Source organism: Hyperoodon ampullatus (genome assembly GCF_949752795.1).
Source record: "Hyperoodon ampullatus genome assembly, chromosome: 8".
Lineage (NCBI taxonomy): Eukaryota > Metazoa > Chordata > Mammalia > Artiodactyla > Ziphiidae > Hyperoodon > Hyperoodon ampullatus.
In genome coordinates, this window is record NC_136921.1 from 27,056,059 (window position 1) to 27,083,968 (window position 27,910).

Below are 27,910 nucleotides of genomic sequence, written 5' to 3' on the forward strand. Positions count from 1 at the left end.
CCTTTTTTACTTCAGGGATTACTACAGTATCTGACTTTTTTTTTTTTTTTTTAACTGTTGAACGTTTATTGAAATTGGGTCATTTTCCACATCTCTCACAGCACAGATAACCAACCTGAGACCTAACTAACGTAGCATCGATAATGGTTCCGTCTAAATACACACAGAGGAATGTGAAAGAGCGTTTCAGCGGCAGGACAGTTGTAGACGGGGAGAGCTCACACTCCCCAGGGCCCTTCGCAACCCTCCACCCACGTGCCCGCACGCCCAGCCCCGCAGCCGACCATCAGGCCCCGGCACCTGAAACCCTGCTGCGCCCGGAGCCTCTGGTCAGTGCAGGGTGAGGGTCATGTCTGTCCACAGGTTGGGGCTGGAAAACACTTTCTGCCATTGGAGCTTTGTGAGCACGAGTCTGCGCCACCTGCTGTCTCTTCCTTGGAACCAAGCCTGGCGCCTCCCAGCAAGCAGTCGTTCACACCAAAGGTGGCCTGTTCCCAGACGGTTAATTCTAGGGTGGATTGCCTCAGCTGAGAAGGGGTGACCCCTTTGAAAACGAAGGAGTGCTTCTACTGAGGACAGGCTTGCTTCTTCAGGACGGAGGACTTCAGTCTCGACCTCTGCTGGTCTGGCAAAGTGAGACAGCCCTTAACAAATGAGTTTAAGGTACCATCTGAGCGCACAGGTAAATTCGTGGCTCCCAGCACTACCAAACAGAGCTGACCATTATGTGATGGCTGATCTCCCGTCCCTTCTTGAGCCTCCTGGGCCCTGCAGGGAGGACCAGTTTGGCCCGGACTACAAGTTCTCCGTTATTCGTGGGAACGCTGTCTTCATCTTTCTCTGCCTTGGCCTGGAGCGGATACCAATGGGCAGACTGGGTGGTGCGGTCCTCAAAGTCCCACGTGGCCAGAGGGATGATCACTTCTTCAAGAAGCACCCTCCGGACGAGCGTGCCCAGGTGCCACACAGACACCCGCAGCTGCCGGGTCGCCAGCTGGGTAAGCTCCACCTGGTACTTCAAGGTCTCCTGAAAGGTCGGCTCCACAGTGTTCTTTTGGACTCCAGTCTTGCATTTTCCCTGGGAGGATCTGTCAGGCAGCAACTAGGTCTTTACATACGCATTTCACTTTTTCTTCTTTTCCTCCCCATAGGCAAGATTCTTACAGGCCTTTATGCCTATGCTAGATTTTTGCTAATTGTTGAATAAATAAGATGTTGAAGACAATGGAGAATAAATCATTGAACCAAAATTTAATGGGGGAATTTGGACAAGCAGTATACCAACTGCCTCTCTGCAAAATTAGTAAGAAGAAACAAAGTTGTCTTTCTGGAGCTCTCTTAGAACAGGAAAATGAGCTGCATGACTTCTGGGGTCTTCTTCTTGCCTTTGGAGTCTGTAAAGTTCTGGGAGAATAATACATATCGCTATGAGTTTGATCTAGCCCTTTCAAATGGATTTATTATTCTTTATTTAAATTATATATGACTTACACTTCCAGCTGAATATCAATAGGAGAAACCAGTCTGATCTTAGATTTCTTAACATCTCCAAGTTAGAATCTCATTCAAATTCAACGATATTAAAAGACCTTAGATAAAAATTATTAGGGAGTTCTCCCCACTCTTTTAGTTGTCACCTGTATGATCTTTTTCACATCTATTTTGACTTTCTAAATCCTCTGGCAGAGATTTAAATTATCCTTTCTTGACTTGTTTGGTGAAAACATTTGAATGTTCAGAGGAAATCTGTTGCATTTATAACCATCTTTTTTTCCCTTTTAGATTTTTTTCTCTTGCTCTTTGATAACTTCTTTTTTTCACTAATCTACTCTGCCAGGGATTTTGACAGCTGAAATATGTGATTAGTGTCATTTTATATCTCAGTGTATATATTTAAATCACTCACAGTGGTTCTAGTTGAAGTTTTGATCTGTCAAAATATTTTAGTCTTAAATGAAAGCTACCCACGTGTGCTTTTTACAAAAGCAATTCTTGCACAAAAAGATTTATAGTATCTCTCTTTTTGAGTAATTCTGAATAGGTGACCTAAAGCATCCAAAAGTGACAGGTTTCATTTCACTTTCCGTATTTTGGGCTTAGATAGACACAGTAAAAATTTTCATGCACACCAGTACTTAAGATTCAATAAAGGAGTTAACTTTCTTCCCCCTGGAAATCATTGTCTGCTATCTTTTCTTCCACCATTTCCTGCTCACTCTTCAACACACTCAGGTGTGGCTTACAATCCATTACCTTATAAGAACATTATTTTAAATTCTTTTTAAAATTTGTGACATTCCTCAGCATTGTATGAGAAGTAAGGGAAAATTAAGCAGTTCAAATTCTGATATAGATTAAAAAAATAGAATTTGGGAAAATTTGAACTTAGTCTCTAATTTAAAAATGTATATCCATATAATAGTGTCTTCAACTCTATAAAGGTAGTTTGTTACTCTTTTAAAGGAGAAATGTTACCAGAATACTAGCAAAGCCAGAAATTTCTAAGTCAAATGTATTACAGAAACAGTATATTTTAAAATGTATTACTCTAGAAATAATTTAGATTTAGATTTATACATGTAAATTTAATATTTGAAGAGTTAAGACATTTTAAGTTTTGATGTGAATATTAAGAAAATAGTCTCTTAAAAAAAAAAGAAAAGAAAATAGTCTCTTTAAACTCTCAGAACATCATGAATTCCTTGAAGAACAGTCTATGCTTCATGTTTCTTTATCTATCGTGACTATCGTGCAGCTAGGCACAATGTTAGTATGTAAAAAGCACTCCAAATCGAACTTGAAGCAGAGAATTGAGGCAAATGACTGAAAAATCAATGAAAGGCAGATTTTGATTTCTTACTTCAGAATCCACCTGTTGGCCTTACCAATCACTGTTCCAGGGGGAGATTTTATTTAAAAGAATAGAAATACCTTACATGACGAATCTACCACATGACTTTCCTCAGTTAAGCAACAAAGGGAGTTTGTTCTACAGAGGTCAAACTAGCTTCTCTGTGGTCTAGTATTAAAGTACGTTGGAGAGAGACACACAGAGACTCTTTCGGCCAGGCTTGAGATGCCAGGGTCATTACCTTTAATCTTTCTTTTTCAGATGGTTCCAAATTGCTGGAGAAAAATAACACAGTGGGGCACATGTATGGTTTCCCAACCCAGCAAGGCCCTTAGGACTGCCTGACTAGCTTTCCTACTCTCCACAATGATAATTTCAAGTCTTCTGCTTTCTCCTTAAATTTTGATCCTTCCCTATCCTCTGGAATTTCAATGGATGACACTCTCTCTGATTTTGCTGATAAATTAGAAACATAATAAGGAAGTTTTCACAACTCTCGTCACCAAATACACAGACCTACTCACATAGACACCTGGATTCACCTCTTTTTCTACTTTGAAAATAGAGGAAATATCCCTCCTCCTAAAAAGGGCCTTACCTGCCACCTTCTTATAACTCCACGGCTAGAGGCTATCTCCCCTGGCCTCTCTGCTATCTCTCTTAGACCCTACCCTTTAATGTTTAAACATGCTTTAATCATTCCCTTAAAAATTAAGAAAGATAAAGTGTCCTTGGACCCTACATTCTCCTAACCTATTCTTCTGTCTCTTTTCTCCCCTAACTCTTGTAAAGAGCTCTCTGTCTTTAGTATCTCTACTCTCTATTGACTCTTCACACATTCCAGTATGGCTTCTATTATACCACCAATGAAAACATATTTTAATAATGCAAATAATCTTTGTGACTCAAAGAAAGTTTTAATTCTTGATTTTACAGGACTTCCTAAGAGCATTTCACATAATTGGCCTCTCTCTCCTTTTTAAAATACTTTCTTCCTTGAGTTCTGTGACCACAGATCCTCCAGGGTTTCCTTCTACTTTGCTGTGACTGGCCATCTCAGTTCCCTTTGATAGTTCATTCTCCTCTAACCAGCCTGCTGAGATACTGACTGATGTACATTATTTAGAACAATAGGAACAAAACAAATGGACTGGGAACTGGACTTTCCCAAGATTAGATTTGGTACTACAGAATGAGATGACACAGACATGCCATCTTTACAGAAAATATTCTGCAGGTGAGTCTAAGGAGAGTCTTAATTCCAGTCATTTTGGGCAACTGAAAAGACAATAGATTATATGGGAACAGGAGGGCAAATAAAGCCTAAACAACTCATATACAAATTAATCTCTGCCACTTATACTGTTGCCCACAAACATTCCCACATAGGCTCAGTGCAAATAGCTGACTCAAATGTGATAAAAAATGAATTATAATAATTTTAAAAGGATACAGCACAGACAAAATCATTTAAAAATACTTTTTAAGAAGAAAGGAACAGAAAAAGCAAAAGGCAGACCAAAAACAATAACTAGAAAAAATATTGCCACCAAGCAGATAAAAATGTAGGCCAAACATATTGCCATGAATTTAATATAACCAAGTAAATTAATCAAAGAGCTCAAAGAAGAATTACAAAAACTCAGGAAAAAACATAGTGAAACAACAGAGAGAGATGAAACATAATCTTTCAGAGCTCAGGAAAGAAGTAAAAAGAATCATAAAAAATGAAATCCATCAGAGAAGTAATGAAAAGAAAACAAGCTGGCTTAAACACAGTAGGAGTTATAGAGAAGAGGTTTGGGGAGAAGAATTTTTAGAACTGGAAATGATAGAAATGATAATTGGGAAAAGAAGGAGATAGAAGTGTGTAAGACTGATTCCCTCAAATTTCATATATAGAATATAAAATATATTATTGAAACAGAAAATTATATAAGTAGTATAAGTTTATTTAAAGGAGGTAAACAATAGATAACCTAAGAAAAATGATATAATCCATGGAAATCATTTCATTGAGAGAAGGAGCTAAAAAGATAGAAATATATACTAACTTCTTACTGTTCATTCTGAGAAGTAAAATGATATAGGTCATTAGATCATGAACTCAGAAAAGAGATAAATGTAGATAAAATAAAATATTTTGGGTTTGAACTCAGCTGCTCCCATGGACACAACAAATATACAGCTACATATGGAATGATTTTCCTCTGTAAAGGACCTGAAAACTAGATGAACAGTGTGTCTACAACAAAGGATAAGAGACACATGGAGACAGGTGGGAGAAACAGAGATACAGTCTCCCCCCGGACGATACCCCAGGAGCAGTGACCTACAATCAAGAGATACACCAAAAATATAAAGCTTTCTCTCAAGGAGTGAAGGAATTGAGCCCCACATCAGGCACCCTGACCCTTGAATCCAGCACCAGAAGACAAGCACCCAAAATATCCAGTTTTGAAAATCAATGTGGATTAAGTCCAGGAGAACCATAGCATTGTAGGGAATGGAGACTCCTCTCTTAAAGGGCTCATGAACTGTTCCATTTGCACTGATATCCAGCACAAAAGCAACAGTTTGAAAATGCCTAGAACATAAGAAAAGGAAATCTACTTACAGATTTAAAGCTGCTGCTGGAGAAACAGGAAACTGCTGGGACTTTCGCCAGGGATGGAAGCACTGGTGGGTGCCATTTTTGTAATCTCATCCTAACTAGCTCATGACAGAACTGGCAAGTGCCATTTTTGGTGTCATCTCTCTAACCGGCTAGCACCAGTGCATGTGCTCTGCCCACCCCATGCCACAACACAGCTGGGCAAGTGCCCCAAACCCGTATTCACCCCATGTAGCAGCCACACCACAACTAGGCCAGGCAAGCACTCTGTGCCTCACCCACCCTACACAGAAGCTGCAGCCCGGCTATAGCTGGAAGGTACACACAGCCCATACAAGGGACACCTCTTTAGTGCCTGACTCTGGTGGGCAAGACAGACTTCACTTCCAGGCCCCACAGATAATATCCTACATAAGGACACTCTTTCAAGACTGAGAGAGGTAGCCTGTTTCACCTATACATATAAATAGAGAGTTAGGAAAAATGAGGAGACAGACAAATCCCAAACTAAACTAAAGAACAAGACAACCCCCCAGAAAAAGATCTTAATGAAATGGAGATAAGCAACCTACTTGATAAAGAGTTCAAAGTAATGGTCATAAAGTTGTTCACTGAACTCAGGTGAAGAATGGATGAGCACAGTGAGCTTCAACATAGAGATAGAAAATATAATAAAATATAGAACAGAAGTTATAACTGAAGTGAAAAGTACACTTTAGGAATTCAACAGCAGACTGGATGAAGTAAAAGAACAAACCAGCAAGCTAGAAGACAGAGCAATGAAAATCACCCAGACAGAGCTGCAAAACGTAAAAAGAATTTTAAAAAGTGAAGATACTGTACGGGAACTCTGGGACAATATCAAGCAGAATAACATTCATATTATTAGCTTCCCAGAAGGATGAGAGAGAGAAAGGGACAGAAAAATTATTTGAGGAAATAATGGCTGAAAACTTCCCTAATCTGGAGAAGGAAACAGACATCCAGGCTCAGAAAGCCCAGAGAGTTCCAAAAGATGAACCCAAAGAGAAACACAACAAGACACATTATAATTAAAATGGTAAAAGTTAGGGGTAAAGAGAGAATTATAAAAGCAGCAAAAAAAAAAAACAAAAAAAAAAAAACCAACTATTATGTACAAGAGAAACCCCATAAGACAATCACCAGATTTTTCATCAGAAACTTTACAGATCAGAAAGTGTAACATGATATATCTAAGGTGCTGGAGGGAAAAAATTTCCAACGAAGAATTCTCTACCTAGCAAGGTTGTCATTCAGAATTGAAAGAGATTATGAGGTTTCCAGATAAGCAAAAGCTAAAAGAGTTCATCACCAATAAACCATCCTTGCAAGAAAAGTTTAAAAGATTTCTCTAAGCTAAAAAGAAAAGGCACTAATTAATAATAAGAAAACATAAGAAAGAAAAAGCCTCACTGGAAAGGTAAATATATAGTAAAGGTAGTAGATCAATCACTTATAAAGCAAGTATAAAGGTTAAAAGACAAAGCTAGTAAAGTAATCATTTTAAATATAAATGATCTAAATATACCAATTAAATGACAGAGATTTTCAGAGTGGCTATAAAAACAAAACTGAAATATATGTTGTCTGCAAGAAACCCACTTTAAATATAAAGACTTAGGTTAAAAATAAAGATAGCTCATGATAATATGAACTTTTTAAGAAGCTGAAGCAGTATATTAATTTCAAGCAAAGCAGATTTAAGAACAAGGAAAACTATCAGGGATGAAGCAGAGGAAGCACAACTGATTTAAAATTCTGTATCCACAGAAAAACCTGCATGTGAATGTTTATAGCACCAAATGTTTATAATCACTAAAGACTCGAAGCAACCAAGATGTCTTTCAATAGGCCAATGAATAAACAAGCTGTGGTATGCCCATAAAATGGATATTCAGCAATAAATGAAATAAAGTATCTGTATTAGGTTGCTTAGATCACATAAAAAAATACCACAGACTAGGTGGCTTAAACAACAGAAGTTTATTTTCTCCCAGTTCTGGAGGCTAGAAGTCCAAGATCAAGGAGGCAGGAGGTCTGGTTTCTCCTAAGGCCTCTCTCCCTGGATGGCAGATGGCCACTTTCTTGCTATGTCCTCACATCCCTGGTACCTCTCTGTTTCTCCAAATTTCCTCTTCTTATAAGAATATCAGTCAGATTGGATTAGAGCCTATGCCAAATGCCTTATTTTAAGTTAACCACCTCTTTAAAGGCCCTATCTCAAATTAGAGTCACATTCTGAGGTACTAGAGGTTAAGACTTCAACATATAGATTTTCAGGAGACACAACTTGACCCATAACAGTGTGAAACCATGAAAAGACTTGAACCCATATTTATGTAAATAAGTGATTAACTACATTCATAAATTCTGGAGAAGAGACAACTTATTGCAGAAGAATATCAAATAGTTTATATAAATATTCTGTTCTCAAAGCAATGGGGTATAACTCCCCACTCCTTAAATATGGGCTGCACATAGTGACTTTCTTCCAAAAAGTATAGCATAGAATGGGGGAAATAAAGAGTAATTTTACAATGGAGAAGACTGACAAGCCTTACCTCAGTCGGGGAACCAATATTAACAACAATAGTCATACCTAATACTGATAGTACGTACCCACCATACGATGTAATGAAAATGACACTTCACCTCTGTAGTATCTTTTCCCCAAAACACATAACTTCACTCTAACCATGAGGAAAATTTCAGATAAATCCCAACTGAAGAACTTTCAGTATTTGACCAGTGCTCCTCAAAACTGTCAAGGTCATCAAAAACAAGGGAAGTCTGAGAAAATCTCACAGCCAAGAAAAACCTAAGGAGACAAAGTAAATGTAACATGGTATCCTGGATGGGACTGTAAAAAATAAACAGAAGCCTCAATTAAACAGAGCTGAGAGACCAGAAGGGGGAACGCTCAAGCTCTGTGACAGCAGAGTCCAACAACAGGAAGAAATACCCCTCTTCTTTCCGGGCAACACTCAGCTAATAGCCCTGTAAATTTCCATTTCTTCTTCATAAAAGAGTTCTTTCTTTGTTGTGCTTGGACTTGTGTGTGGCTTGCCGTGGTTGCAGACCCTGTATTACAATTCTCTGCTGATTCCAAATAAACCCTTCTTTGCAGGAGGAATAGCTGGCAGTTTATTTGTTTTAGGTCAACAGGATCCTGGAACAGGAAAAGAATATAAGGTAAAAACTAAGGAACTGAATAAAGTATGGACTTTAGTTGATAATAATATGTCACTATTGGTTCATTAATGAAATATACCATACTAGTATAAGATGATAATAATAGGGGAAACTGAGTATAAGTTATATGTCAAATTCCTGTACAACCTTTGCTATTTTTCTGTAACTCTAAAAGTGTTCTGAAGGAAAAGGTTGACTTATCAAAAAAAAACAAAAAACAAAAAAACCCAAAACAACAACAACAAAAACAGGAGTGGACACATAAAAACCAAACCTAACTGTTGGCTACATAAAATAAATGCATGTGCATTTAAATAAATGTGACTTTGAAGACTGAAAACAAAATTACGAACACTTACCTGGCACATGCAAGTTTAAAATCAGTAAATAAATAAAAGTAAGAAAATAAAAATTTGGGCATAATCATAATAACTAACCAAGCTGAATACAAAGACAAAAGTAATAAAATAAGGTAGGGCATTTTTAATGATAATATGCCATATCAATACAATATGCCATATACAAAATATGATATACAATATGCAATAAAGATCATCCCACCCTGAATATTTTTGTACTAAATAGAGCATTAAAATTCAAAGCATAAAATCTATAAGGAAAATAAGTGAAATACACAAAAATAAATTTGCCTATCTCTAGCCATGATATATCAAGTGAAAAATATTTTTAAAAATCAGGCACTATACACACCTTGTTTGTATATACTCTTGGAAATTCAATTATATTCACCATATGTAAAGACACAAAAAACCGTCCATTAAAATTTAAAAAGTACAAATATAGCAAACAATGTGATATTTTTTTCAAGATGTAATAAGTCTAGGAATTAATAACAAAACTCAAAAACAGTTAAAATCCAAATACTTGGAAATGTAGGGCTTTTTTATTAGAGAATTATTTGATTTAAAAATCAGGACTCAAATTGCAGATTTGTTAGGAAATAACTAAAGTTAAAACAATTGCAATAAGAACCTATGGGATTCAGATAAAATGGTGGCTTAAAGTAGTATTCTTAGCATTGGAGACATATTAATTATAGAGAAAGAATAAAAATAAATTAATAGATTGTAACTCTATTTAGTTACAAACAAAATATAACAAAATAACCTAAGAAAATTGGAGGAAATAATTAGTCAAGGGAATAGAAGAAATCAATGACAGGAAAAAAGGAACATTTAAAACTATGAATAAATCTGTGTAGGTTAATTGTGAATGGGAGGAAGAAAAAATGATACAACACATTAACTATTAGTTAATCTAATGAAGAAACAAAAGATGGGGGAAAGCACAAATACACAAAAGAATAGTAATGGGGATCCAACCACATATAAATTTTAAAACATGGAGGTATATTGCTTAACTCTAAACAAATTTATTCTAAGCCTAAGTTAAATGAATAACTTTTCTAGAAAAATATAAAGTTCCAAGAATAACCCAAAAAGAAATAGAAAACCTAAATAGAACAATTATTTTGGATTAAATGATGTTCAAAAGTCAACCCCTCCTCCACAAGAAAGTGCCAGTGCTGGACAACTTCACATTGGATTGATATCATGCCTTTAATTTTTAAGTTCTTAGTATATCAGAGATATTAAGCCAGACTAAGATAAAACAGAAATGAACACCACAGTCTAATTTCATTTATTAATATGAATATAAAAAGTCTAAATACAATAAGAGGTAGCTGATATTTTTCTTAACATGATTATGCTTAATGGAAAAAGCCTAGAAGCATCTCCTTAAAATCAGAAACACAAATACATCAGCTACCACGATTATTATTTATAATTCTTTTGGAGAAATAACTAGAAGAAAGAGGAGTGAAAAAAAGTGAAAAGTGAACAGAAAGAGGAAAAATAATTATTTGCAGATGAAAACTTAGAAAACTCAAGCAACTAAAAATAACTATAAATAATGAAAAACTTCAGTTAAGATGGCTGGATACAAAATCAATATGTGAAAATAATAGCCTCAATATACACAAATAAAAGTCCATTAGAGGATGTAATGGAAGAGAACATGTTCTTTATGGAGGTGATCATGAAAAAAAAAATAACATAACTAGGAGCAATTATAAGAAAAGTAAAAAATCCTTATATAGAAAACCTTAAAGTGTTACTTCAAGGTTTAGGAAAGACCCAAAGAAGCCTAGGATAAATGGAAAAGCAATCCCTATTCTTGGATGTCAAAGCTTAATGAATTAATTTATAAATTTAAGATGACCTCATTAAATAAAAAAAGACAAGCAGTACACTGGAGAAAAGACAGTTTTTTCAAAGAGCAAGGCTGGGAAAACAATAAACTCTACCTCCTACTTCATACTCTATGCAAAAATAAATTTTAGATGGATTGTAAATGTAAATGTGAAAGAGAGAAATATAAAGTTCCTAAATTTAAAGCAAACACATCATGACATTTAGTTAGAAAAAAGAATTCTGAAATGGTGTACAAAATGTCTGATCAAAAATAAATAAAGATGTTTTTAAAAAAGTAAAACTGTTAAATTTAATAGTTTGAACCTAAGATTTATCAAAATATTTCATTAAATTCTGAAAAAAGCAAACCACAGAATGGGAGAAATTTGTAATACAACACAAACACATACATTCAACTATAGTCACCAAAAGTCTCAAATCTAGAATATATAAAGTGCTCCTGTAAATCAATAAGACAAAGAAGATGACCCAATAGAGAATAGATAAAAGATTTGAACAAGCAGTTACAATAAATGGTGTCCTAATGACCAAACATGAAGAGCTGTTCAGCTTCATTCGTCATCACTGAAACACAAATTTAAACCATATTACAACATCACCACACGTCTACCAGGAGAGCTAAAATACAAAATAAATAAATAAATTTAAAAACATACAAGTGTTGATGAGGGTGTGGAGTGAATAAAACATTTACTGTTGGCGGGAGTGTAACAGTTTCAACAGCTTTGAAAAATTGCTTGGCAGTATCTACAGGAACTGACAATGTATGAACACTCTCTGACTCAGCAGTTCTCCTTTCAGATAAATGCCCAACATAACTCATATCCACCAAAAGATATGGACAAGGATGTTCACAGCAGTATAATTCAGAATAGCCAATAAAACAACTATTTCAATAACAATCCAAACACCCATTAATAGTAGAATGGATAAAAAAGAAATAGTATATTCACACCACAGACTATGATTTAACAATGAGAATGAACAACCTACAGCTACACAAAGCAATGTGGATGAGTATTATTACCATATTTTTAGCCAAAGAAGCCAGACACAAAAGAATATATGTGTACAATTCTGTAAAGTCAAAAGCAGGCATAATGAATCTATGGTTTTAGTAGCAGGTTAATGGTTACCCTTGTGAGGAGGTAGACTGGAAGTGACATCTGGGGAGCTGGTTATATTTTGTCTCTTGGTTTGGGTGACGATTATGTGCATATGTTCACTTTGTGAAAAGTTGTCAATCTGTATACGTATGATATGTGCACTTCTCTCTATATATGTTATACTTCAAAAACAAAGTTACTAAGGCAATTTTTAGAACAAGATATGGTAAACTTTATATAGAAAAACTAACATTAAGAATTAGCTGGGAGATTATAATAGTTGAAGTATAACAAGAAGAGACAAGTCTTTTATTAAATCATATTTCAAAGTTACAATAATTAAAAGCATAAAAGGGTCAAGTAGTCATTGTCTGCTTTCTTCTGCAGATCTGTTATTGCTTTTGTTTACCCTGCTCTGGAGAAGAGTAATGACTATCCTGGGGGATGGTTGTGGCCGGATGACATACTTTTTCATCATATGTACCATGTGCACAAACTACTTATCCTAAAAGTAAATTGATCACAGTATTTTGTTTAAATCAACATTTTCCCATTGCTCCTGGGATATAATCTAAAATTCTATTATTGCCCAGCCTGATCTTCCTCTCAACTGGCTTGATGAGGCTGTCAACAGCTTGAAAATAATTATCAAATTCTTATTTCCAAGGCAACCCTCTCTATCAAGAAGACTCAAGGGCCCAGGTTATAGAAAGCAAACTGTCTACACTGATTGACTTGACTGGTGAGAAAGATCCGTCTTCTCACTACCCCAAGAAAAGACCAGAAGTCTGGGAGAGGGAGTATCTGTATATACTGATCATGTGCTTTATTGTCATCAACTAAGAGTGGACTCAGTGGAAAACTGATTCTGTCACCTAATTACTGACAGAAAGTATGGCTTAATAACACCTACTTGAAAGCTTTAAAATCAATTGGCAGACTAGCAAAGTTTAACTGGCTTATAGTTAAGAAGTTTATATCATTGGTCAATTCATTTAGTTACCTAGGGGTATATATTTCTAACGAGTTTATCTTGGAGATATACCAGAAATTGTCTTTGATTAATATTAAGCATTCTATTGTTGCCTTATTGATATTTTTATGGCTACTGTAAACAACTGGGAACACCTGCTTTGGTTTTTCTTTTTTTCAGAATAAAATGGTTATGACCATGTTATATAGTTATCTGTCATAGAATTTGAGGAACTTGAATGCCCCTTTATTCATTTGTTGAAATAGACTTGACAGTAAAAAATGCTTTGAGATCATATGGCTTGTCAAATATTCTACCCAAATTCAGATAACAAGTAGAAGTGAGTTTCAGTCCTGACCTTAAGGGAATTTCTGATTTCCAGGGTTTGCCAGAGAAGATATGGTCAAATCATCCGATGTTCAATATTTTTTAATGTTTGACAGGAAATAAAACTCAAAGTGGATGTCAATTACCCATTTTTCTAGACATTCCAAATCCTATAACCTGTTCCCCACTGTCTTAGAATAAAACCCACATGTCTTACCACAGGTTACTATGCCTTCTAATCCCATCTCCACCCATTCACTATAGTCCAGCCACACCAGCTTCCTTGTTATCTCTCCAACTCACCAGAACTGTTTCCTTCTCTGAAACCTAAAAATTGTTGTTCTCTAATAACTTTCTTCCTAATCTTGTCATGACTGTTTCCTTCCCATCATTCAAATGTGCTTCAATTATTGTTCTTCAGATAGGCTTCCTCATCCTCCCAGTTATTCTCCATCACATATTCCGGTTGTATCATTTTCATGACACTTACCACTATTTGAAACGAGTTTAGTGATTTGTTTGTTTTATCGGCTATTTTCAAACAGTACATCATCTCTGAGACCTTATCCATCTCAGAGTGCAGAGTCCAGCACATAGCAAATGCTCAGTATTATAAGTATTTCCTAACTGAATAAATAAAGCTAGATTATCAGACTAATGACCTACATTGAGAGTAATGACCTACAAGCAGCCATAAAATCTAACGTTTATATCATATACAAGTTTGAGGATTTAATCCACTATACCTTACAGTATTCCCCTAAAGGATTTATAGGAGTTATTTATCTTACATATTTATATACAGGAGCAACTAGCAACTTGTGTGCCCTGATCTGGGATCATATATCTCTTGTACCTTATCTTGTTTCTATCCCTTGCTGCCAAGAAACACAGGACCAAATCTGAGATCCATCTCCAAAAGCCAGACTGAAATTTATGGTGCATATTTGGAGTCCTGAGCTCAGCCCTAGAATCACTGCATAGTGTCATTTTCTTCCATCTCTATTTTATTTTATTTTGTTTTATTTTTTAATTTATTTGATCATGTTGTCCTGCATGCATTTCTGTAAGTTGTCTCAAATTCTATTTGGAATGAGACAAGTTAAAAAAAAAAAGAAAACTGTACAAAGTATGTTTGTCCATTCAGTGTCTTAGGCAGCCTCGCTCAGGATGTCCTCCTCTGTAAATTTCTCAAGTGTTTACCCTTCTCAGAATTCAGGTGGCTCTGGTCCATTGGTTACAATCAGGTCCATTGGTTACAGTCAAGTCCATTGGTTACAATTCAGCATTTGATCAAATACTCTCTTATAGTATGTTCTAGTTGTTTCATAATATAGATTCTATAAGAGTTTAAATCCTTACCTGTTTACGTATGTTCTCCATAGCACTAATAATAGTACTTACCACATAATAGGTATTCAATAGACCTTTATTAAGTTAGTAAATGAGCAAATGAGTAAATCAGTCCCATGGCTCAATGAAGGGATAAAATTGTTTTTAAAACCTCTAAAAAAAGAGCAAAATCTGTTCAATCTTTCTAATATTCTGTAATCCTACCAATCAAAACAATGAGAAATTAGGGATTTTTTTTTTTTTGTCTATAGGTTTCCTACAAGAACAAAGAAAGCATTGATGATGTTCAACTATATAAATAATAATAAGAGACAGTCTATGCCATGCTTTCAGGATACAGAATTTTACTATACACAGATGTGTCAACTCTGCAGTGCTTTTGTATTGATTCTAAAGTGCTTTTTGGATGAACTTTGGAAGCCATTTGCTGAGTGTGGGATTTTGTATGCTTGGGGTTGTCAATAAATATGTTTTGCTGTAATTAATAACTGTATGTTCTTGCACCTGTGGGGAAGATGAAGCATCTTTCTAATTTCACATTCAGCAATAAACATGAACAACTGTCTGCAGGATTCCTCTTTTGATTCCAGCTGCCAACAGCTTGGGATGTTTCGAGTCCAGCTAACTCTACATCCCCACTCATTAGCTGGTGCCCCCATTTATTTTTCTGCCTAAATGGGTAGAAAAGTCATTTTGTTTAGCTCATTTGGATCTGTTGAGAAAGATACCAGCAAATCAACACCTGTCACTTTTCAGTAATTCCTAAGAGGAACTGGGGTTTTGTAGCAGATTTGCCTTGGCAGGAAACGAAATGCTGAGGATTGCAATAAATGACTGGATTCTATGAAACTGCCATCTCCTCCTTTAAAGTGGAGAATGAGCATCAGCCTATTATGGACATAATTAATCCAAATCACTTATAAGGTAATAAAACTTAATTATGTATTCTTAAAAGCTAAGGACCCACCAATTGTTGTTAAGCTTTTTCTTGATTGTAGCTAGTGAGTTAAATTTTTGAGGCTATTTTTCCAACAGTTAATTTTTTTAATATCATTTTATTTTTAGTTAAGTAGCTTTGATATAACACTGCTTTTAGTGGTAGATCAAATACATCCATTAACTTCAGCTTAGTTCCTGCATTTTGGGAAACATTAGTTAGGAACTAACTTCCTGGATGTGTCTTTATATAATTGTCATTTTCTGCACCTTAGAGACTTTCTCTCTTTATTATCCATTAAGAGAAGTATTTCCTTCTCATCTCTGAACAGCCAGATATCTGTCTTTTCATTGATATTTAGGTACCTCTGTGCTTGAGAGCACAAACATGACAAAACATTTCAAACTTCATTCTGATTTGGTCAGATCCTGTTGTGAGTTGACTGTTGTAAATGAGTGAGATCATCCCTTGAATTGTACTAACAAGCGCATTATGGATTTAATGATGCTTCTATCCACAAAAGGTTAAGCTGACCCCAGAAATCAGCTGTTCATTCTTAAAAAATAATTATGAAAACTAACATTTATTAAACTTTTGCTTAATAAATGTACTTTTATTAAGTGTAGCAGGTAATTTTCTATAGCAGTCTACATGGATTATCTTAGTTACCTGAACTACAATTCTATAAACTAGGTACTATTACTGCCCCCTCTTTAGTAATGTGGAAACTGAAGCACAAGGAGTTTAGACAGCTTGCCCAAAGGTATACAGCCAGTTAGCGGTGAAGACATACTTTAAGCCCAAGAAATCCAGATTTTAATCATGATACTCCAGTACCCTTTCTTGGCTAAAGGGTACAAAAGTAGGCACACATACATGTACACTCATTTCTCTAAAACCTTTCACATGCTTACTGGTGTGAGCACTGTGATCAATACCATAAAATCTCATATGTATGTATACTATATGTAGGTGTCTTTTTGGTAGATCATGTCCAAAGGATGACAAGTCTGCTCCTAGTTGTAGCTACACAGCTGCTTCAGAACTTCCTGCCTATCTCTTTTCTAAACCTCATCCAAATAGATCTTTCTGGCAATGATTCTCTGTTTTCCTTTTGAGTCAGTCAGAATTACTATTATTAAAGATCTTGACCTCGGTTGACTTTAAAGTACCACCTAGGCTTCAACAGCAAAGTATTACTTTGTGCCATGGGAGAGCCAGGTATGTCTTCAAAGAAGATAATGCTGTTCATACACTGCTGATGAGATTTGCACTGTGAATGTCGTTTACAGGCATGATGGTGATGATGCACGGAAGTCTTCAGACTCTTGAATCAATTAAAATTATTTGCAAGTTATCTAATTGGAGTTAGGGATGTGTGATTAATTAAATACAGCTATAAATTCTTTGCTACTTCTCCCATTGATAGGTGGAGTTTCATTTCTCTGTCTCCTTGAATCTGACCTTGCTTTTTTGGTGTATTTGACCAATTTCAATGCGGAGAAAGTGATATTCTGAGACTTCCAAGGATAGGTCATAAGACTTGCAGCTTCCACTTAGGTCTTTCAAATGCTTACTCTAGGAGGAAGCCAGCTGCCATGTAAGAAGTTCAACTTCCCTGAGATCACCATGTTGGAGATGCCAAATGTAGGCACTCTGGTCGCCAGTCTCAACTGGAGCCATGCTTCCATTCATTCTTTCCAAGGCACTATATGTGAGTGAAGCCATGTTGGACCTTCAAAACAAACCCAACTACTGGCTGAGTATACAAAATGACCCCACCAATGTCACAAAAGTAGATGAATCATACAGCCAAGTCTGGCCCAAATATCTAACCTACGTAACTGTGAGATGTAATAAAAAAGTTGTTTTAAGCCACTGAGTTTTGGGGTAGTTTGTTATACAGCAATGGATAAATAACCACAGCAGAAAATGATAGATGGCTCTGCCACAAAAAATCAAACCTGACATTCTGTCATCACATAACCTCAAAGTCCCCAGGCTCTAAAAAAGTCATTTCACATTTATAAGCAGATTTCACTTCCGTGTTGGGATCCAGATCAATAAACATGGATCTCTGACTCTCCCCTGTTACTGGCCCCTCAGAGTGCATCTCCTTTGTATTCATAAATGAGTCCATGCACACTGGCTGCTCACCTGGCAGAACTCTTTATCCCCTGGGTCCACTGAAAGCTTCCACAGCTTCTGATCATAATTCACATTTTCATTAACATCTTCACCTGGACCCCAAAATCAGTTCATGTGACCAAATAAGTATTCGGACAACACCCAACTCTTCCTTCATCTAGTTATCCACTCATCCTGGCCTCCTCTCTCAACTTCTTTGATTTTCCCCTCTCGTTGACTCTCCCCTGCAGCTCCGTCTCCTTCCCAGACCTACTGCTTCTTTCTACCTCCTCCTTTCACCTCTGTATGAACTTGGGCAGTCACTTTACCTCTCTTCACATCTGTAAATTAAGGATGCAATGAACATTAAAATTATGTCATATAATTTAAATGTTAGCATATCACAGAATACAGAGTAAGTGCTCAAAATATGTTCACCTTCATTAAGATCATTACTATTATCCTTCAGCCTAAAGCAATAGTGGCCCTGGCAGTCAACTCATGCCAATAAACACCTGTCTGACTACCAACTACTTCAACATGTCGTCACTCCTTCCCATAAAAATCTAAATTTCATTTGGGCTCATTCAGGACCACTTCAATCATAATCAAAACCTTCAAATCAAAGTGACTACACTTCCCAGAAAATCAGAGCTTGTCATGGTATGAATAAGTATAATGTCCAACCCCAGCATACAGAGAAACTATCTGTGAAACTGTCACAGAGGTCCTTCCAGAAACCCAAATTTGTGCAATCAAATTACTCCTTATAAACTCATGGTTTTGTTCAATATGATTATACTATTTCTGATGGACATATCAAAGTTATTTCAGATTGGGTTAATCTGATTAGCAGAATATTAAAACTTGTTATTTTAGTCCAAGTAGTATAATATGACACTGAACTACATTTTCTTATCAACCAAGAAAAATAACAATTTGCAATTTTGTCTTCCTAGAAGACATTTTTGTTCAGAAATCTCAAAACATTTTAATATTGCATGAATTTCATTTTTATATTGCAAAGAGGTTAATAATAACTATTAGAATTTCCTCTTTTAGGGCTCTTTTTCCCCCAGTATATGATAGATATTGAATAAGCTATGTACTTACTTATAAGCGATATCTTTCCAATCTTTAAAACTAAATATAGAGTTGCCCACTAGACATCTCCATTTAGATGTTCCATCACAATAACAACAACAACAATGATAATAATGGCTAACACGTACCATAGCACTTACTCTGTACCCAGCAGTATTTGAAGTACCTAATTTCATTTTCTCAATCTTACAATCATGACAAGCCTATGAATAGGGATTATTATTCCCATTTTATGGAGGAAACTGAAGTATGAAAAACGTAAATAACCTGCTCAGGGTCACACAGCTACTGAGTGTCAAGAGCCTGGATTCAAACCCAAGAAGACTGGTTCCAGAGTCTGGCTTTTAACCACTGACTACACACCATTTCCATTCTGCCTCTCATGGACACCTGAAACTCTCGTGATTAAAACAGAACTTATCATTTTTAACCAAAACCCAGTACTAACTCCTGTGTTTATTAATGCCAAAAATATCACATGATCTCTCACCTATTTGCTCAGGCAAACATGGAGCTCTGAATCTGAGTAACCCCTCTCACTCATCCAAACAAATCATGACAGTTCTTACTCCCAAATACATCATTCTTCAAATTGATTTCTCTTTCCTATTCCAGTCCAAGTGATTCTTGTCTCTCCCTCTCTCTCTCTCTCTGTCTCTGTCCTGGATCAGATCACTGCATTAGCCTCTTAACTAGTCTCTGCCTCCAATCCTCGTTCATACAATCCATTCTCCGTTCTGCAGTCAAAGTGAGTTTTCCAAAATGCTAAAGTAATTATGTCACTTTTTAACTTAACTTCAACAGTTTCCTGCTATCCTTAGCAAAGTGTCCAAATTCCTTAACATGGCTTATAGGGTGTTTAGGGTTTAGTCTGTGCTATTTCCCAGCCTCACTATCAACCATGCATGAGTGATGCTCCAGTCACACTCAGCCTTCTTCAATTCTTCAAACGCAGTATGTTTTCTTTGCCTCGGGGTCTTCACACACGCTATTTTCACTGTGCATACACACTGTAGAACACACCACACTTCTTCACCTGGCAAATTCTTACTTATCCCTCGGGTTCAAGTTTATGGAAGCCTGTCCTGATCTGCCCCAGGCATGTGTTCACATAGCCCTTAAATTTCCCTTACCGAAGCATTAATCAAGTTCTATCATAATAGTTTTTTTTTAAACTCTCTGTATCCACCCCTAAACTGTAAACTTCATAAGTCCAAATCTATTTTATTTATAGATGCTCAATAAATGTTTGTGAATTTAATGAATAAATATAAGACACAAACAGCTAAAGAAAATTGATACAGAGATACTACATACAAGAAAGTACACACTCTTAAATTGTCTATTTTCTACCAAAAAGTAGATTTGCATGGCTATTCTGTGTGAACTGTTCTATAATAAGCAGTTATAAAGATGAAAAAGGAATGGTAAGTGACTGGCCATGAGCAAACTACAATGGAGAAAGAACAACTGAAGTTATAGATTAAACATAACTCTTGGAGGTTGATAAATATGTGCTTATTTAAAATCATGGTCACTGAGATATACACAAGTATTGATAAGATTACTGAAACAATAACTAAGGTTGAAGAGAATTTTGTTGATCTAGTCTTGAGGAGAAAGTTGATTGAAGATTTTGGAAAATTAGTGTTTACAGGGTTTCCTTTAAAAACTCTGCAACCCCCTAAATATATGAAGAGTGGAATTAAGACTGGAGGTCCGGTGTAAACTGGATCAAGATCCGTTAGCCAAAGGACGAGATAGGAACTTATAACTAAAAGGGAGGACAGGAACACAATCTTTCTGATCAAACACTTTGCACTACAATCATTTTTAAGAATCAAAATTTTGTGGATTCAATAGTTTTGAACACCTATTATAATTTAGGTTCCAAGAATGTAACAGGGAAATATGTCCTTACTTTCTGTAGATCTGTGTAAGTACCAGAGACTCATGATTTCAGCTCTAGGTTTCAGGTTGAAGAAAATAAGTGCTGAGATGAACTGGAATTATTTGTAGTGGAATAACCTCAATGGATCAAAGAAAACCATCATTGATTAAAAGCAACCCCTTCATATGGACATTAGTACAAATATGGTAATCAAAGAACCATGTGTTTCATGTACTTCTGAAAATATGTTTGAAATCACCCTTCCAGAGAGATTAGCATGGCAAAACCCAATTAGGGTAAGCCAGGGTCCATTCCCTGATGAATCAGTCTACAAAGTACCATGTGTTTACATTTATAAGTCCCTGGGGCCCCAAAGATCCACAGATTTCAACAGAGTCAGACCCTAGAGTGAGTGAATTACTTCTGAAGAAAACAGGACTTCACACAGTACACCAAGGCAGGTAATGATAGATTTAGCACAAGGTAACTTTTTGCTCTGGAGGCCCCTCAACATGGGGAAAGTCAATTCAGTGTTGCTTTATCTTATTCTGATATAATGAATAAAGTATGAACCTAATTTACTTCAAATGCTTGTGCCTCATGGTTTTAAAACAATCTCTAAAAATTCCTATTCACTCACATCTTAACTGCAACAATACCATTTTCCCCCTGCAGCTCCCTATATATTTTAATTATGAATGGGAAGGAAAGCATATAAAACCTGGCAAATAATATGAAATTATGTCCTTAGTTTAATTAGAAAACATTCTTTAAAAAGGATCCATATGTAACTCCTCTTGAATGGAGAGATTAAAATAAATATTAGTCTAATTAAATTATTCCATATAAATTTCATTTGCAGCATTCTATGTGGAAATTTGTAAAGAGTTATGGGAAACACTTAGCAGAATATTTCTGTTATGCTAATGACCTCAAAGCCATGCCATATTTCATCCTTCAGGACCTTGCATAGGCAGGTAGAAGAGAGACTATGAAGGAGATTACTAAATGTGCTTAAATTTCAGAAGGGAAAATATAGTTATCTAGACACTGGATATTAGAGTGTATTTTTATTAATAAAATATGTACATTTTCAAGTTATTTCTCTTTTTTAATAACATGTTTTGAGCTTTTGGATTCTCTCTCTTTTCTGCATGCTCATATCTCACCTGTCTTCATTGCAGCTGCCAACAGCACTTAGCTTTGTGTGGGAAATTATCACTTGGGAACACAGTATTTTTGAATTTTTTGTGAGACTGCTTGTGTTTCTTCCTTTGATGAACAAAAGCACTTCTCTGGAGTTTGTGTGTTTCTTCTAGGAAACACCTTAATGAAATAATTAGCTAGGCTGGTAGTTTCAGGAGAGAGAAAGTGAACCTTTAACGCTACCAGAAAAACCTATTTTTTTGTTTTGGTCAATAATCAATAGTTTTCTTTGTGAACACAAGTCCTTTATAAAATGAAAGTTGTAAAGACTTTAAAAATGATCTTAAAGCAACAAGGAGCACTCACAAATGGTGCTAATTTTGACTTGCTGAGGTTTATTTTTTGTGCTGTTTTTTATTCATTAATGCATTGATCTCAACAGCTGTAGGTACTTAAACTCTCTTTCTGGAACCCCTGCACCCTATGCTGTGCACAAGAGAAGTAGGGACAATTATTACCAATTTTTCACAGAGCCCAGGGAGCCGCTTAGGAGGAGGATGGACGTTCTTCCTGCCACATTCCCCTCACACTCACCAATTGCTACAGCGTCTCATAAAATAGTACAGTAATATTCATTAAGAAAAATAGAATTTTTATACATAAGAACAAAGGGAAAAGAAGTGGTAAGAGAAAGACAGGAAATAAGGAAATTTAAGCTAGTCTTTTTCAAGCTGAGGGTGTCTCCAGTGGTATATAATGAAAGGTCTTTATGGATTTCATTGGGTGTATGTGAGCATTTATGGCACCTGTGCCTGCAAGGGAGCCACACCAGCATCCAAATGGTAATACTGGTGTGTAATGATAGAGCACTTAACTGCATTCAGCCTTGGTTTGTTTCTCTGATAATTTCCACTTTCACTGTTCAAGAAGCTGTGGACACTGTAGAAGCTGAGGTTCAAGTACCTGCAGCTGTTGAGATACATGAATGTAGTACCTGTTTTTAAGTTTCCAGTAGGAATGCTGTTTAAGAGGAAAGTTTGACAAAAGTACAGTTAAAATACTCTACTTACCTTTCCAAAGCCATAAAATCCTATATCTCTAGTTGGATCATTCTTTAGTCCTCTTTCTTCTTCATTTCACAAGCTGGCTGAGCTCCTTTTCACCCCACTCAGTAGGACTGGTCCTCCTTGCCCGCTGTTGAATTCTCAGTATGGAAAATGCTACTTTGATTTTTATTCAGCTCTACAGACAGACGTAGCCCGTATGTTGTCTGCACTCATGATATATAACAGATTCAGAGGTTTTAGAATGTGTTAACCTGTTTATATAAAAGAGTACAAATGTTCCAAAAGGACAAAGCCTTGCCAAATCTGAACACAAATCTGCTTTTTTTCCTGCATTTCCCTCCTCCAACCAAACTATGGAATGTATTATTTATTTGTGTTTAGGTCTTGTGAAAGTTTGGAACATTAGAAAACCCAAAGGTAACAAAAACAAAAATTAATATAATTTCATTTTCAGCACCTTGGAGAGAGTGTGTATCATCTTCCGTTTCCTCAAAACCCTTTATTTCAGGAACAAAAATATAGGGATTATTTAGAAACAGTACTGCTTGATTATTACTACTCTTCTCATTTTATTGTATTTTACAAATAGTTTCTTCAAATTAATATAAAAATTGAAAGGCTTTATACTTAACTATTACTTTGACCTTTTGGTACTTTCAGCAAGCAATTCTGTTTGTTCCAAATTATGAGTTACTTTTCTAAATTGGTCACTAACACTCTGCTTACTTTTGGTCAAAGTGTAATTTTTCTCTTCCTCTGAGTGTGTATATACATATGTGTGTTTAGATAGATAGATAGATGATAGATAGATGATTGATAGAGGATAGATAAAGCAATATTAAATCAAATGGGATAAAATAATACCAATAGGTAAATCTGGGTAAAGGGTGTACTATTTTTATTTTTGCAAATTTTTAAGTGCAAAATTCTTTCCAAATAAAAAGTTTTAAAATTTCTATGTGGTTTAAACACACATAACTAAGAATTCATTCTCAACCTCTCCCCATAGCTCTTTCTCTCCACACATGGTTGAGCTCCAGTTATACCAGGCTGCTTGTAATTTCTTCAAATGAATGTGCTTATCCTCTAGGCTACCTGGAGAACTACAACACACTGTACAAGACAACACCTGAGACCATCTCCCCAGAAAAGCCTTTCCCTGATCTCTGCAAGCATTTTCTTCACTGTGAGAAATGACTTTTTAACATGTCTGACTTCATTAAAATACAAGATATAAAAAAATGAAACTGCATTTTGTGTGACCCTGGGCATGTTACTTAACTTCTGGTGCTTCAGTTTATTTATAATATGGAGATGACAGCACATACTCATAGGGATATTTTGAGGATTAAATGGGTTAACTCGTGTAAAGGACTTAGAACTACCTGAGGAATAGCAGATACTCCATAATGTTAGTTACTTATTATGGTTGTGCTGGTGGTGTGATGGTGCAAATAATACAGCATCAGAAAAGTACTAGAATAATAGGTGTAGAAGGTATCATAGTATATTCTGCACTAAAACTTGAAGAAACTCATTAAATATTTTTAGGTGAATGAATCGATGATCAGGGAATATATTAATATAATATTATGGGGAAGAAGTAAGGAAGGTCTTGGGCTTCCCTGGTGGCGCAGTGGTTGAGAGTCCGCCTGCTAATGCAGGCGACACAGGTTCGTGCCCCAGTCCGGGAAGATCCCACATGCCGCAGAGCAGCTGGGCCCGTGAGCCATGGCCACTGAGCCTGCACGTCCGGAGCCTGTGCTCCGCAACGGGAGAGGCCACAGCAGTGAGAGGCCCGCGTACCACAAAAAAAAAAAAAAAAAAAAAAAAAAGAAGTAAGGAAGGTCTCAACCACAATGATAACAAGAGGGAAAGAAGGGGAAAATAAATTTTAAAAGTCTTCTTGTAGATCTATATCAAGGGAAAGGATAAAAGCTGTTATGTTATTATCTTAGAAATTTCACAAAGCCACGTTTTAGTTGGTATTTCTGGGATATGGTATCACCACGGCCATTGGCACTATCTTTCAGACGATATGGATCAGCCTCTGACTGGGTTCAAGTGCTTTTCTCTGTGTTATGCAAGACTTTTTAAAAAGTTTAGTTTATTATATATGTGTGGCAATCATTAGTCAGTGTGTGATTATAGCTGTATGTTTGAAAGGATCCAGATCAAGGGTAGTATATAACTACATAAAAAGATAATAAATTTTTAATGAGATTTATAAGCAAGGGATGGGAGGAGAAAAAAAAAGAGAAATGTAACAGTTTAAGCTCCATTAATTTTAATATTAATTTGTTCATACCTTATAGGGCTTTGAATAGAAAAAGAAAAAAGATATAATCTTGGCCTAAAACCCTGTTTCATCAGAGAAATGAACAGACTTTGTGTATCAATGTAAAAATAAATGAACACATAATAGCAAGAATACAACTGTCTTGTTTGTTGATAGTATTTTATTTAAAAGTTCACAATTAGAGTGCTTGTAATAACACAAAAAGTTTAAAAGTGACAAAGGCTGCCTGTAGGAAGGACTTTTCTTATATGTAGAAGGAACAAGGACCTTGTGCTTAAAATGTGTAAAATGCTCATTGCAGCGTGGGACTCAGTAGATCAACAGAATCTATAATCTGAAGGGAATGAACATAACTTCCAAGTTATTCCAAAGTTCGCAGGAAGGCGGGGGGGTGCAGAGATGGCATAAATCTGAAGATTTCACTTGGCTCAGGTTACAAATCCAAAGGAAAACAAGAATAAACCACCTCAGCGGTATCCACCATCTGCTGACATACTACAAAACACAAAACTGCACACCAGTGTCCTTTAAAGAAATCCATACTTTAAAGACCTCTGCCACACTTCTCCAATTCAGCACTGTGGGAGGGGATAAGGATATTCCTGGTTAAGCCAGAGAGAATGATGATTAAAAAGAAGCAATACACAAACATCATGATGGAGGAGTTCATAAATTAAATCCATATTTCATTTTAACCATTTTTATAGGATTCTGCCTTTGTTAAAGTGTCCTGAGTACGGCAGATGGTATTTAAAAACATTGACAATAGTGTCCGTAAAGAGTTCAGAAGATAGAGCAGCAACTTTTTCGACGTTGATCATCGTTAATCAGCACCATAAAATGTTAGCTGCAAAGAAGCATGTAGGTAAGTTTAGCCCACAAAAAATAAGGCATTAGTAAATGAAGGAATTCTCGTGAAGAACAGTTACTCAGGAAGGACCCTCTAAGTAAGGTTTTTAAAAAGTGACTGACAACAATTTAATTGTGAAAGAAGAGAATATTAAGGCATAACTAAGTAAACTGAAATAAACCTTGATATCAATATTCGTCTCTGGGAAAGAAAGTTGTGAATCAGTTCCTTTAGATAAAAAAGTGGCTTAGGTTGATTTAAGAATGGAGACGGGGCATCCGTTTCTCTATGCCGCTTTCCCAGCACCGTACTGCCTGTAGTGGAAGAGACTCTTGGCGTCCACATTGCGAGATTTCTTCACAGCTTCTGCAAAAAGTTTGGTCACCTGAAAATATAAGGGTAGGAATCTTAGCAACGCATATGAAATGAAAGCGAATGTTTAATAAAGCAGGAGCGAAAAGTCACAGTTTCTGTTCCCAATTTTCAAAGGGGCAGGAGATGGAAGACACAAACATTTTTATTTAATGGGGACTTTCTCCTGTATCTCAGACCTCAACATGAATAAGCTTATTTCCCCCCACCCCCCATGGGGAATAAAACTGACTGAGGGGGGAAAAATACAATGGGCAGAAAGTTAATGAGTCTTGACAAACATTTCTTCTCCCTGTGATAAATTTGGTGGGTCATGTCCAAGCAGAAGGGAACATACCTCCTGAAATCATTTCTTGTGAATTGGACAAGTGCTGGCACTGTATCTGGATCTTCAATGATCATTAACCTGTTGCTTTTATGTGGTGGCTTTCATTTAGACACGATGGAATAAAATTGTGTATCTTTATTCCATGCCACACCACATATGTTATTTAAAGGATAATTGTATGGGTAATGAGAGAACCATGGCTATCCATGGCTTCTGATTATCTCAACTCCTTGATCAACTGTCTCAGATAGGCCATGACCTACCAAAATAGACCATTATTTTAGATTCTATTTAGAAATTCTTCTCCATTCTGAAAGTTACAAGAAAGGGAGAAGAGAGATGTGCACTCTTAAGGGAGGCACAGAAATAAAAACCCTCAGGCAGGTTATCTTTGAGAAAAAGAACATACCTGGAAATTAGTGAGGAGAGCAATTCCACTGTCAACAGCTGTCCTACGAATCACATAATTATCATGGACAAATTTAGTGTTGCTATTGGGGAGGTTAATCACCAGGTCAATGCTGCCGTCTCTAATCAACCTGGAGGAATAAATAAAATAAACACAAGTTTGCAGGAGACTATGTATGTTTTATAATTAGTTTTTAAAAATACTAATGTAAATTACTCTCTTAACCATTCAAGTCCATGCCATACTGAGTTGATTGACACCTGCCCTCCTTTATTCCTAAGCAGATGTACAAATTACACACATTTGGGGGTTATAAATTTTTGTTGTGTTCTTGAAAGAATTCTGGTGAATGCCTAACTAATCAAATGGAAATATTTGTTTCTCTTTAAAATGCTATCTATCCATAGCAAGAATTGATAATTTGACAGACAATTTTTTATTTTACAGGAGGTGGTTCCTCCAGCACTGAAGGCCATTTGGCCCCCATACTCCCCCCGCAGATCAACTTTACCTCATTGCCTGTTTCCCAGTGCCTTAGCTGATGGTGTGGAAATACAGCATGCCTGATTTTAAATTAAAACATTTCACATTTTGTTGCTGGGCTACTACACACACTAGGAGACATTTAATCAAAATGTCAAAAGCATGAAGTATTGTTTTACAAAGCCCTAAGGAGGGCATATAGCATCATTAGAAGTCTACTAAA

At 36.1% G+C, this 27,910-nt stretch overlaps 1 protein-coding gene and 1 pseudogene across 2 annotated transcripts in view; both read right to left on the reverse strand.

The window, feature by feature from the left end:
• Positions 1 to 330: 330 nt before the first annotated feature.
• On the reverse strand, positions 331 to 26,066 carry LOC307057469 (synaptotagmin-like protein 3; annotated as a pseudogene). The gene is made up of 5 exons: positions 25,984 to 26,066; positions 22,709 to 22,899; positions 18,026 to 18,079; positions 17,769 to 17,851; positions 331 to 1,192 (listed from the first exon to the last, which is right to left on the reverse strand). The product of its transcript is annotated as a synaptotagmin-like protein 3 (transcript).
• Positions 26,067 to 26,381: 315 nt separating this feature from the next.
• CPS1 (carbamoyl-phosphate synthase 1) overlaps positions 26,382 to 27,910 on the reverse strand; it is a gene marked incomplete at both ends in the record, with an annotated part of 133,910 nt that continues 132,381 nt past the window's right edge. Inside the window, 2 exons of the mRNA XM_079710487.1 lie at positions 26,382 to 26,480; positions 27,205 to 27,334. Of these exons, the coding sequence (XP_079566613.1) occupies positions 26,382 to 26,480; positions 27,205 to 27,334 (229 nt within the window). The remainder of the gene's footprint in view (positions 26,481 to 27,204; positions 27,335 to 27,910) is intronic.